At 44.7% G+C, this 13,946-nt stretch overlaps 1 protein-coding gene across 1 annotated transcript in view; it reads right to left on the reverse strand.

Annotated features, from left to right (window-relative positions):
- Nucleotides 1-2,019: 2,019 nt before the first annotated feature.
- Nucleotides 2,020-13,946, reverse strand: part of DNAJC5G (DnaJ heat shock protein family (Hsp40) member C5 gamma) — an 84,425-nt gene continuing 72,498 nt past the window's right edge. Inside the window, exons 5-6 of the mRNA XM_033936893.1 lie at nucleotides 5,645-5,722; nucleotides 2,020-4,387 (exon numbers count right to left, since the gene is read on the reverse strand). Coding sequence (XP_033792784.1) covers nucleotides 5,649-5,722 — 74 coding nt within the window. The 3' untranslated portion in view covers nucleotides 2,020-4,387; nucleotides 5,645-5,648. The remainder of the gene's footprint in view (nucleotides 4,388-5,644; nucleotides 5,723-13,946) is intronic.

Consider the following 13,946-nt stretch of genomic DNA (forward strand, 5'->3'; position numbering starts at 1 on the left):
TAATTGCCAGCAAAAATACCATCTTGACATAAGATCCAGAAGGGAAGCCTTCCTTAAGGAGGTCTACTGAGACCCTGCAATACAGTGTTAAGATTCCAGGAAGGGAAAGGGTGCAACCAAAGAGCCCCTTTAATGAACCGGGCGACATCTGGGTGAGAGGCCAAAGAGCCTCTGTCCCCTTGTGCTTGGAAACAAGAACAGCCTGCTATCTGAACTTTCAGACCCTTCTGAAGTCCCTCCTGCAAAAAGTCCAAGACTACCGAAATTGGAGCTTAGAAGGGCTCATTTTCTCCACAGTGCACCAGCGTTGAAAGGACTTCCAGGCCTTAGCATGTTAAGGTAATATTTGGGTGGTTTTGGGCCTGTAAGCTAAAGGGAAGTTAGGTTAAACTTAGGCTTTGCTACATAGCTGTGCATATCAGGCCTGAACTGAATTTTTATTTTTATTTTTTTTTAAAGAATTAAGCTGTCAGCATTTTTGATCCAAGCTGGTATACTGAAAAACATTGTAACATGGAGTTGGATTATTTATTCTAGGTGAGATAAAGGGACAGAACCATGGTACTCAAAGACTTCATTGTTTTTTCGCTGTATGTCCAGCTCTTCTTTATTGTAAACCGCCTCAAACTACCTTGGCTTTGGTGGTATATAAACAATAAATTATTATTATTATTATTTAGGTCATGATGATCTGGCACAATGACCATATATACTCGAATATAAGTCGATCCAAATATGTCGAGACTCCAAATCCCCCCAGTGGCTGACTTGAATATAAGACGGGGGCTTAATATTCAAGTGTCATTCCCTACCAGGATCTGCACCCAGTGTCCCCTCCCTCACCTGCCAGGCTCTGCACCCAGCCCCCCTCACTACTTACCAGGTTCTGCACCCAGCCCCCTTTCCTCCCTGCAAGGCTCTGAACCCAGCCCCCTGTCCTACAAGGCTATGCAGCCCCCTCACTACTTGCCAGGCTCTGCACCCTGTCCCTCCTCCCTGCCAGGCTCTGCACCATGTCCCACCTTACTGCCCTGTAGCCTCCTTCCCCCTCTGGTGGTCTAGTGGTAACCCAGGAGAGGAGGGATCCCTCCTGTTTCCTGTCCCATACTAACAATTTTTTTACCCCCCGCGTACCTCTTCTCGCATCCCTGATGGTCCAGCAGTGTATGGCAGGAGTGAACTTTCTGCGCTCCTGCCTTGCGCTGCGCCCCTCCTTCTCGCCACCAGCGGCCCGCAGGAGCGAGCTTTGAGCTCCCGCCCGGCCCTGCGCCATTCGCTGAATGTCTGCCGCCAGTTCTTGCGAGTCAAGACTCATATCTTCAGCTTTAGAAGCAGAATTTCCTGCCCAGTGTCTGATCCCTAGCATCTGTCAAGTGGAGATCACAAAGGCCAACACCTTGCTCATAACTCTGATATCATAAAGAGCATCTGCTATATAATTCACCCCAGAAAGAAGCATTTGGGGATCATCAGCCTCTGGGTATGAGGCTTGAGATAGGTGGGTCTGGCAAGCACATGCCACAAAGGAAGTTGCAGCTGCCATCTTAATCCCTAGGGCCAAGGCTTCCAATCGCCTCAAGAAAGTGTACTTTACAATCCTGACAATCTTTTAACATCACACCTCCTTCACTAGGCTTAAAAAATAAATGGGGGGCGAGAGGCAGGAGGGTTGCCTGCTTGAGAGATCAGTGCAAAGAGTACCTGCATCACTAGTATTGAAAAGAAGTCGGTCAAACTTCCCGTCTACTTGTCACAGTATGCATTCCTAAGTTGCAAATTCACCCCACATCTCATTCTGTGCATTACACAAGCTTGCTCTTATATTAAAAAAAACAAACAACCCAAACAGCTTGATATAAAATTGGCAAATGTTTAATAAGTTAGTGATATGCTGAAAACAATGTTCTTGTCTGGCTACTCACAGAAGAGATCCAGCAGGTCTGTGTCACCATCTTCTAGCCTTGCATACTATCAGCTGACATCTCATGCACATCAGAAACAAAACACTTGCAGCACACATTAATGCACAATTTTTCACAATTTATTCAGAAAAACTTTACAATGATCCTTCTTTAGCCCCTCCTTCCCTTAAAGTCACAGTGCTCTGTGGCTAGTGATAAAATCAAAAGTATGTAAAGGGTTAAAGTGCAGTGCCCCTCACTGTAACATCAAGCAAAGACACAGATACACAAGTCTAAAATACTGCACATAATGCATGTTTCTCTAACAATATGAAGAACATTGCTGTGGACAGCCTTGTGGCTAGTTTGAAGTACAAAGAGATCTGTCACAAAAAGAGCAGTGTTGGGTTCTGGCATAACATCTTGACAAAAACTCTTCCTGGGACATCCAATCACTTGTACTGAAATTGAACAGTTCCAAACAGGGACTAAAACTATCCCCAAAGAATATTAGCTTTCACTATATGGTCTATCAGCTAGTAGCTAACCTGCACCAATACTCACTGATATCGGAAAACATGAAGGGGTCAGCCATCAAGATCCCTGCCCACTTGTCAGAGTATGCATTAATGAAGACACACGATGGCCAATATACTGGAAAAATCCATAAGATTTGTAAAACAACTAAATGTGAAATTGGCAAAATTTAGAACAAATCAGTGAGATGCTCAAATATTTTAGTCAGGGAAAACCTGGCTGCTCGGTGTCATTGTCCCCTGGTGTTGATATATCAGCAGATATCTCATGCTCCATAGCAGATACTTGAAATACAAGTGAACTTTGACAGAAAACATGGCACATTAACAATATAATGGCTTCTTTATATGCATAGTAGTAGAATTCTGTACATGATTCAACTAACCAAATTGGACAAAATTCATAAAGATCAATACAAAGCATACAAATGATTCATTAGTACAGATGATGATGGTGTACTAGACATGGCCTCCTTCAAATATGAGTCACCTTGTTTACAGGAAACAGACTGTTTGTACAAAAAGATGCCCACTTCTTCAGTGGACCAGAAACCGACAAGGTACTCCCGCTCCTCACCCCACTCAAATTAAATCCAACTGCAGGATACAAAAGGGCTACAGTGTCTGCCAAAAGGTCTAACAGCTTGGACTGGAATGAGTAAATGCATACAAGGTAAGGTGGCGTTAGAAAGAATTTAATCAGCCTCACTGGTGATCAAGACAGACCTAACCGCTCCTGGTTCAGACCTAACAGGGCCTTGTGTGTATTTCTATATCAGATACAAACTTTGTTAGCTGGTGCATTTCCTCCAGATGGAGTATGAGAAGAAATGGAAAATCTGAAGCAGACCCTTACATTTTACACTTTTACAATCTACCAAAGACATATAGAGCCTGAAGTATAGCCTTGCAGTTATTTGCTCAAATGAGTATTCTGCTGAGCTAAAATGAGACATTGTGGGAGCATGCCTTTCCCAAGAATTTTAACCATGTAAGCAAAAGTAAACATTTGGGTACTTGGATTATTTCTGTGCAATAGTTTCTGGAATGCAATGCTTTACATTTGTGTGTCTGTCTCTCAGCTACTTGAGGTTCCACCGTTTCTATCAGCATTTCATGCAATATGATCATTTTGCTTTATTTTATATGTTTACTGTAAAAATATTCAGCAAGAAGTCAAATAAATGTATAATTACATTTCAGAAGCAGCACCGTGTAGTTAAATGCAGATATTAAAATAGAAACATTAAAAACAGAGGGACAACTTGAGCAGGGATCTCAAAACAGTGAAAGGCTGGGGCTAAACCAGGTGGCAGCGAGGTAGCAGATATGACCAGCTTTTGGCCCCAAAGTCAAGTATTATAAGCACAGTGGTAACACACGGTCTCTGCTGCCTATTCTTCATTCTGCAAGTTCCCCATTGACACCTTCTCACTTAGCCATACCACACGCCAAGCAGACAGGATCCATTTACAGACTTCTACTTTATTTAAAAAAAAAAAAAAAAAAAATTTAATCATCCTGCTTTTCCTCCACCCCCCAGCTCAACCTGAGATTTGGCATATTCAAGTTATTATCGGAAAGGTGATGGCAAGAACAGAACACGATTGTTTCTTGCTCTCTCTATGCTGTAGAACAAAGGGTGACAGCAGCTGAGTGCTGGTGGTGGAGTCTGTGGTGCCAAGACAGGGACAAGGTGGTCAGGGATGTGGTTCACTTTGGTTTTGACAGTCCCCCCCCTAATGAGTGCATTTACTAGAGAAAGCAAACGAAGGCTGCTGTTTCAAGCAGTTTGGACTGCTGGTGAGTGAATCCATTGGCATGTGCTGGTCCCCTTCCTTTCTGTCTTCACTTATTCCAGTAGTTAGCCTTCTGGTTTGAAGAGAATAGGATAGGATAGGATTTTGTTGAGGCTGCTACGGGCCCAGACTGAACTTGGCATGGTGGTTGCTGCAAGAGAGCAAAGTTAAAATTTATGCGGTTGAGATCCTTTATCACTAACAGAAGAGCATATGAAACTGAAATGCCAGAGCTCTTTGGAGACAACTGTGGTGCAAGAGCCGACATACTGACTTCTACAGCAAAACCACCACATTGTACATGAAGAGCCAGCGTGAAATTTAACATCTAGAAAGATCTTTACAAAATTCCAGATGTTTTAATGTACCTCACAAAAAGCCCCATTTTGCATAGGATGTCAAGGGAGGAATTAAGATTCAGATCAGGACATGTTTAGCTCCTACAGTATATTTCAAAAGGGTCAATTGAATACAGAGCCTTCTGTAAAATATCTAGAAGGATGGCAACAAATAAAAGGGCACTGGTTGTTACATCCAGAGAAAGTGATTTTAAAAAGCTGCACAAAGGCAAAGCAGAGCATCCTGCTCTTCCCAATGTTTGTTGCTGCAGGGTTTTAAAACCATTGCTCCCTTGGAAATACTTGCATACTAACATTAGTGAGTACAATGCTACTCATTAGAAATCCATGGCTTTGCCTAGAGAATGACATGGGGACAACTTTTCCCGTCCTCACGAGTTCTTTTCCTGTTCCTGCCCCATTCCTCCGTCCTCATCTGCACAAGACTCAAACACTTTAAAATCATAAGTGTTAGAGGCTTGTGCAGTTAAGGCAGAGCTTACAGGAATGGGGCAGGCACAAGAACAGCGACAAAACTCGTGGGGATGGGGAAATTGAGTTCCTGCAGGGACGGGGAAAAATTTGTCCCCGTGTCATTCTCTAGCTATGCCTACCAGAACAGAAAATGATTAACACAAAATTCAGCAGAATAAAGAATCATTCATACAAATAAGCAAGACTGCACAAAGCTAGGAAATATAGAACGGGGGGGGGGGGGAAACAGTAGTGAAATATGAAAGACAAAATAAGAAGTGTATATGTATGTTGTTCAAAGTGATCACAAAAACTAGGATAGATCAGCGATGGATAAAAGTGAGAGGAGACAATTCTCATAGCGGAAAGGATGGGACACACAGGTACACAAGCTAGCTCAGTGATCAAAGGGGACTGAGTAGAAGCTTAGTTACTCAGGCCTTTGTAGTATCAGTGTAAGCTGCTAACTTTGTACCTGAGGGCAGACAAAGTATCCAAGCATAGGAAGCATGATTTATGGTAAATTAAACATAATATAAAAATGAACAGTAGGTAGAAGGGGAGTGGCTGTTCATTTCTCAACCCCAAGTTCTTACAGTGTTAAGACTGCGCTTGCTTTCCATCTGTGGTGAATACAGCACTAAGGGTCGGCTGTGTTCTCTTGGGTCCACCACCTAGAGAAGGAAAGAAAGGGGAAATGAAAATAATGATAAGATAGCATCCTGCCAATAGAGAGAAAAAGTACTGTAGAAAATCACCAGAAGTGATTAGAGGAAGGAAGTAAGAAAAGATAAATAGGATACGGTAGCATCACATATTTTTATTTGTATTTAGCATGTGTGTTATATTGCCGTCCATTATCAAGTACGACAGACCTATAATGATAGATTAGGTTCTTACCTTGATAATCTTCATTCTAGTACATCAGTCTTGAACACTTGGTTCTGTTCCCAAACCCGTAAGATCTGGTGTAGAAACCCTCTTTAACTTTTTCTGCTTCGCCTGCCAACCCTAAGGAGCTGGGCCTCTTCTCTCCAGTTCGAATCAAAGCAGATAGCCCTACAAGAAAAAGGTTAACTAGATAAGGGACCGGGGAGACTTCCTTGTATACTGGGCTGTTCTGCTTGAGATACCATTTAATGAACCCAACAATACAATAACAATTTAATGTGGTAAACACAACAAGGTGAAACCAACCAGTCATCTACCTGAATGCACCAACAGTTTTAGAGTTTGGGATTCCCATATTTCTTTCTGAAGATATATCTTCCTCCTTATAGTACCTACTTGACAGATATGAAGAACCCAGACACCTGCTAAATTGAACATATGACAGGGCAGGCTTCAAGACTGATGTGCCTCTACTAGAATGAAGATTATCAAAGAAATGACCTAATCTATAATTCTAGGGCAAGAGGCCCAAAGTCTTGAACACTTGTGATATACAAAAGCAGTCCCCTGTATCTAGGCCTGCTGACAATACTAAGGATCCAAATAGGGCATACATCCTGTAGAATCTTGTGAAGGTATGGAGGGTAGCCCACATAGCCGCCCTACAAATTTCTTCAGGTGGAACTGTTCAAGACTCCGCCCAAGAAGTAGAATGTGTTAGTGAAACAGACGACTTTCCCACTGGCAATATATGGCTATGCAAATCCATCTAGAAATGGATGTCTTAGAAGCCAACCTTCCCCACTGGCTCTTGTTTGTTAAGACAAACAGATATTTTAAAGTTGGAAGTCATTCATCACCTCTAGATATCGTAGAAGCACTTTCCTTACGTCCACAAGTTTCAATCTTCTGTCATGTTTTATCGACCCTGTAGGGCTGAGCACTGGAAGCCGTACCTCCTGGTTAACATGAAAACTTTTTTTGCCAATGGTAGCTTTGAGAAGGCACAATATGCAATGAAACCCACAATCTCCGAGATTCGGAGAAACGGTTCTCTACAGGATGATGCCTACAGCTCCGAGATCCATCTGGCTGAGGTAATCGCCATTAAAAGGCTGTTTTGATAGTGAGATCCATTAAGGTTAGTACAGTGCTCTGCAGAGATTGAGATTCCACACAGGGAAGGGCTGTTGAATTGGGGGAGGGGGGCTGCAACACCCCCTTCAAGAATCTGGCAACACCTCTTTCAAGAATCTGGTAAGAACCTTTGGTTCTTACCAGCCCTAAAGCAGGAAAACCCTGCAATCTATACCTTAAGAGAACCAACTGCAAGACCCCTGTTTAGACCCTCTTGAAGGAATTCAAAAACCACTGAAATTGGAGCATGTACATGCTCCACACCCCTATGACAGCACCAGCCCTGAAAAATCCCCTATGTCTTTGCATAAGCTGATAAGGTTGTCTTTTTCCTTGATGTAAGGAGATTAGTTATCATCCAATAACAGGATAGCCTGAAACCCCTGTCCCTCTGCAGATGCACTAGATCTGCATACCATGGGCACCTCAGCCAATTGGGGATGACCAGAACTATGAGACCTGGGTGTGTGCTTATTCTTCTCAGAACTTGGCATATCATTGGCCACAGAGGGAATACATAAAGCAATCCCTGCTCTAGCCACGGATACACTAGCATGTCAATGCCGGTGGTGCCTGGCTTGTATCTACGGCTGAAGAACTGATCAACCTTCTTTTGGCCACTGACGCCATCAAATCAAACGTTAGACGTCCCCAGCATCTCACTATATAGTTGAACGCTATCTGGGAAAGTGATCGCTCTTCCAGATCAGAGGTGTGATGACTAAGAAAATTCACTTGCGTGTTGTGCACTCCTGCTACATGTGCTACTGACCCAGCTAATAAATGTGTCTCTGCCCATGGCTTGCGTGTTGTGCACTCCTGCTACATGTGCTACTGACACAGCTAATAAATGCGTCTCTGCCCATGGAACAGCAGTTGAGCTTCCAGTCTTAAGGGAGCACTCTGGGTGCCTCCCTGTCTGTTTACATAAGTAACAGCCGTGGCATTGCCCAAAAAAAACTTAAACCACCCAGACTCTTAAAGAGCTCACCAGCGCTAGAAGCACCAGCCAAATGGTTCTCAGCTCCAACTTGTTTAAATCGATCACTTTATCTGCCTCAGAGACCATTAATCCTGAACCAAGCACCTTTTGCAGCAGGCTCCCCAGCCATACAGGCTGATGTCTGTTAGAATTATCCACAAGGAAATTTGCAAAGGCATTCCCCAGGAAAGTGCTTGGGGTTTCAACCACTATTCTAGGCTGCGACAAGATTCCCTTGTCCACACAAAGAGCTTTTCCAGGAATCCATCCAAGGTGACCAGTGGAACAACAGAGAATCCTGGAGAGACCGCAAGTGCACTCCAGCCCAGGGGACTACCTCTATGGTAGAAACCACCGACCCCAGGACCTGCAGATAGTGTCATGCCATCGGAGATGCCATGGCCAGCATTCTCCATCGTGCTTCTAGAAGGGAGAGACAGTCCTTTGCTGTGTCGAAGCAAATGCCCAGGCATTCCAGGGAGTGCATTGGTTCCAGGTGGCTTTACTGGAAGTTGATGACCCAGCCCAGGAGTTGTAACAGCTGGACTACTTCTGCCTCATCCAGTGATGAGGCTCAGATCAACCAAGTAAGGATGCACCTGTATTCCCAATTTCCTCAGGTGGGCCGCCACAAGTACCATCACCTTGGTAAAGGTGCAAGGCACCGTGGTCAGTCCAAATGGGAACGCAGAGAATTTGAAATGTTGCTCCAGAACATGGAATCTCAAGTATTTCCAGTGATCCAGAAATGGAAATATGAAGATAGTCCTCATCAGATCCAGTGAGGCCAAATATTTCTCGGGTGCTACTGTAGCAACATGGCACTTTGGAGGGCAGCATTGACAGACTTTAGATCCAGAATAAGCCTCCAATCTAATGAGCCTCTCTTGAGCACAATGAAGTATATAAGCCCAATTCTTCATCTGGCATAGACTCTGAGTACCAGATCTAAGAGCCTGTTCAACATTCCTCAGACCTTGGCAGCCTTTACTGGTCTCCCCATAGGAGTCCACAAATAAGCTCGGGAGAGGTTGAAAAAATCTGAGCTTGTACCCCTCCCGAATAATTTTCAGAACCCAGTGGTCTGAAGAAATCTGCTTCCACACCTTCCGCCTTATCCATAGAGGGTTGGCCACCGATCTGGCATCATAGTTGCTTCCTGGAAGCTGGGAAGGAATGGGAGCTGGAGGACTGAGGCCACATGATGGCTCAGAACCATTGCTGGGAGCTCATACCCCCCTCTGGGTGGAAGGTCCTCCTGTATTTTGGCGAAAGTGCTGGGAGTCATGAAAATTACCATGACCAAACTCTAGAGCAGTGGTTCCTAACCATGTCCTGGAGGACCACCAGCCAGTCAGGTTTTCAGGATAGCCTTAATGAGAGAGATTTGTATATAATTGAGGTGACAAGCATGCAAATCTGCCCCATGCACATTCATTAGGGCTATTCTGAAAATCCAACTGGCTGATGGTCCTCCGGGACAGGGTTGGGACCCACTGCTCTGGAGGCCCTTGGTCTGGAATCTGGCAAGGACTTAGGCCAACAATCTGTCACATAGGACATTAGATTGTCAAATCCCTTCACAAAGAGCGACTACCCCTTGAATGGCAACCTGCTCACCGGGGCTTTGAATGTGAAATCTCCAGCCCATTGTCTGATACAAAGCATTCTACGGGCCAAAATAGTATAGGCAGATACTTTATTCAGGACCCTAAACAGGTCACGTAGCACATCCACTAGAAGAAATTTGAGGTAGATGTTTTCATTCTCCTCTGGTAAGTGAGAACTTGGAATGTCATGTACACGCTACATAAGAAGTCACTGCCACTGCTTTTAGACACAAAGCTGCGGTCTTAAACTGTCTTCTCAGGACAAAGTCTATTCTACGAAAATGCATATCCTTCAGGACTACACCTCCCTCACAAGGGAGGGATGTCCACTTCGTGACCTGCGCCACTAGGGAATCCACCTTTGGGGGCACAAACAGCTGCTGAAATTCAGCATCCAATAGGTAGAGTTTTGTCATAGCTCTAGCTATCCTAAAGGGCCCCTCTGGGGCATCCCAATAGTCTGTCAGTACCTTGGTGATGGTCAGGATGAGAAGGAAAGCAAGTGTCTGAGCTTTAGTGCTGCTCATAAGTGAGCACTGCAAAGTGGAGGTCTGCGTAGCTCCAGCTGCAACTCCCATAGTGCTTCTATGACAATGTCAATTAAGTCATAAGAACATAAGAAGTTGCCTCCACCAGGATCAGACCAGAGGTCCATCGCACCCGCGGCGGCCCATCAGGTCCATGACCTGTCAAGTGTTCCCTGCCCTAAAAAACCTTAAGTCAGTGGACTTAAAGAGCTGGCATACTGCTGGATTCTCCCTGAGGTCCAGAGATGCTCCCATCGTGGTTGGCCTCTTCCAGCTGGGACCCTTCATCTTCCAAGATCAGAGGACCCATTTTGGGACAATAAAGGAATAGAGTCCAAGTCCTCATCCTCCCAGTCCTCCTCTGACTGGATCTATGGGTCTGGCCTCTCTTTGGAGAAACTGCCTCCTCAGGGAGAACCACCCTGGGTGCAAACCCCGGAGCATCTCTTTAAAATTTAAATACTCTTTATTCATCATGTTAACACATTCCAGTGCAAAATCTTGCCCAGGATACCCAGAGAGACCTGTCAGAGGCTCCTTTAGTCCCTTCAGGGCCTTATTTGCATGTGTGAAACTACGCTTTACTGAGGACACAAGATCTTAGATTCCAGGCCCCAAAGCAAACTTTTGCATCAAAAATCTCTCCTCTGCAATTCCATGGCTCCTGAGGAGGTAGAAAGGCATAACCAGTGGTTCCTGCCCACCTCATGTGCCACATGGCACATGTACGCTTCTCAGCCAGCCATCCAGCGCAAATCTGTTTTTGTTTTATTAACATTTGATGTACCGCTTAAGCATATTATAGATCTAAGCGGTTTACAATAAAATTCAGGTACTTAAAACTTCCCGAAGGCTCACAGTCTAGCTAAAGTACCTGGCATGAATCCAAAGAATCCTGGCCTGAGGAGTCCATCCAACTTGATTTCAACCAAAATCAAGGTATTTTGAGGCAGATGGAGGCTTTTAAAACAAATTGGGAAATCTAAGATGGCCACCACGATAGCTAAGGGTAAAAAAAACCCTCAAAACAATAGGATTTAGGGAAGGAGGGACCAATAATCTAACCCTAGGGACCCTCAAATCCTAATTTTAGAACCCCCGGCTGCACTAACCAGTACTCACTGTGCCATGCTGGTGCTGGAAACTGCTTAGCTGGAACTTCAGCAAACAAACAGATTTCTGCCTCAGACAGGCTCAAAAAGGTCTAGATGCATGTTTCTTTGGGCTGCCAGTCAGGCCATAAGAGTGACCTAACCTCAGATCCCCAACAGTCTACACTTTACTATGGGGGATGGAAACACAGCTGGTCCTCATACCACAACAGGGCCGCTCAGCTTGCGCTCAAATTCTTTGCGGACAAAACATGGAGTGAGCTGGGCTTTATAGGGACCAGTCTCAAGCCTCAAAACTGTCCATGCAGGCTGGCTATCTATGTGCCCTGCAGCTAACTACAGTTCCCTCACCTGTGTCTTCTCACAGTCAGAGCTGCACCAGGAAACTGATGTCCTCTGCAGTACCAAAAAGCCTCTAACCAGATTATAAATACCCAATAAAAATAAAAATGAACACAAGCAGAGAAATCAGGCTCCTACCATCTCACATGTAGAGAGAACTGGAGAGCAGAAGCACAGCTCACAGAATTGGGAGACGGAGCAGAAAAAGTTGTTAAGGAGACTTTCTACACCAGATCTCACAGGTTTGGGAATAGAACCAAGTGTTCAAGACTCGTGGGCCTCTTGCCCTAGAAATCAGGCATTTTAAAACTCAGTTACGTGAGGGAAAAGTTACAAACCGATGATACAGACAGAGTAGAACAGGAGGGACAGACAGGAGAGGGCATCTGCAGAAATCAATTTGGAGCTTCACACCCTGTGATAGGCCCCTTCATAACCCCAATCAGAGATTCCTAGTTTATGCTGGTTACTGCTGTAGAGCAGGGGTGTTCAACCTGCAGCCCAAGGGCCCCATGCGGCCCCATGAAGTATTTTGTGCGGCCCCGGTTGAGGGCGATGCAGTGTTTTCCTCTGCTGCCCCCGGGTGTTTACCATCTTGCTGGCTCCCTCCTCTGTCTTGCTGCAGCGTTTGCGTGTTTGTGCGGCCCCAGAAACAATTTTTTTGGCCAATGCGGCCCAGGGAAGCCAAAAGGTTGGACACCCCTGCTGTAGAGTGTTTCACATCACAAGTCTATGGAGTTGGCAAAGACAAGCCATCAAAATCTGCACTGCAATATGGCTGAATGGCTGCCAAGGAGAAGCATCATATGAATCTGGCAGGACACAAAGCAGGAGAAGCAGATAACAGCATTATGCCAACTACTCTCATCCAGTAATAAAATATTTTTGTTGTGAAAATAAAACTGTGCCTCCAAATAGGATCAAAGTAATTCCTAAGAATATTAATTAAATGTAAGAAAACCAACATAGAAAAAAATGTCACTGGCTATACAGTAGTAGCATGCAACACTATCACAGCGTAATATTTAAACTTTACATCTGCTCTCCGGACTGCATTTATTCTATGAACCTCATAGCAGGTATGTTATATGCATAAAGCCCAATTCTCAGTTGTCGGAAATCACAGCTTTACAAATATTTCACATCTTAGTGCAGAACTTTCCAAACCTGTCCTTGAGACCTCATAGCATATTCACAGTAAATACACATGAGAAAAAATTGGAAGCCATGTATACACATATACCTTTTCTAATTCTGCTATATCTTTTTTGAGATACAGTGACGAGAATTGCATACAGTATTCGAGGTACCAAAGAGTAATACAAGGGCATTATAACATTTTCATCTTTGTTTTCCATGCCTTTCCTGATAATTTCTAACATTCTATTTGCTTTCTTAGCCACCGCTGCACACTGAGCTGAGGGTTTCAACGTATCCTCAATGATGCCACCTAGATCCTTTTCCTAAGCAGTGACTTCCAATGTGGAACCCTGCATCACGTAGCTATAGTTCCAAATTAGCTACATCTGCTGATTCTGCCGAAGAAACAGGCGACAGCAAAGGCACAGACACCGAAGCAGAAGCAAGGGTGGGAACGAGCCGCCTGCTTTCTGGTACCCCAGCAAAGGAACAAATCGACATGCTGGCATCCGAAGATGGAGACTGTTGTACTGGAGTCTGAGCGAGAGAAACAGGCATAGCCCCTTTTACTTTTTTTTTTCCATACAGCCAGATAGCTCAGATCTACAAAATCTAGGGAAAAACAGTCACCGGCGGCTGGAACCACTCTATGTATCTCAGATCTCACAAGATTAGCAGACTGAGGAGACTTTTTCCTGGAACTAGGCTTGTGTTTCACAAAAATGCCATCTGCATCCAGTTTAGGCGCCCCGGACGCAGCAATCGCGACTCTGGTGGAATTGAAGGACATTAGGGCCTCTCAGGAGGAGGGGAGCACAGGATCCGCACACATCTCACCCCCCCCTCTCACGGCCTGTGGCGCACGGGATACACGGCCACGAATCTGGCTTCCATCCGCTGCATCTAAGGCATGAATCCATGCCATCCTGTCCTGAGGTGGCCATCTGTGAAGTTTGGAGCAAAATCGAAGCTTCTAAGTCAAAAAAATATACTTTTAAAAACTTTGAAGAACATGTAAGACGGCCACCGCGGGTGCCAATTTTGACTGAAAAACGGCAGTTAAAAACACAATTTTAGGATTTTACAAGTGGGGGGGACCAGGGCATGCAGGGAAACCCCCCCAAACCCCAATTTGAGCACCCTCTAAAATCGGCAAA

This window comes from Geotrypetes seraphini, chromosome 3 (genome assembly GCF_902459505.1).
Source record: "Geotrypetes seraphini chromosome 3, aGeoSer1.1, whole genome shotgun sequence".
NCBI classification, from domain to species: domain Eukaryota; kingdom Metazoa; phylum Chordata; class Amphibia; order Gymnophiona; family Dermophiidae; genus Geotrypetes; species Geotrypetes seraphini.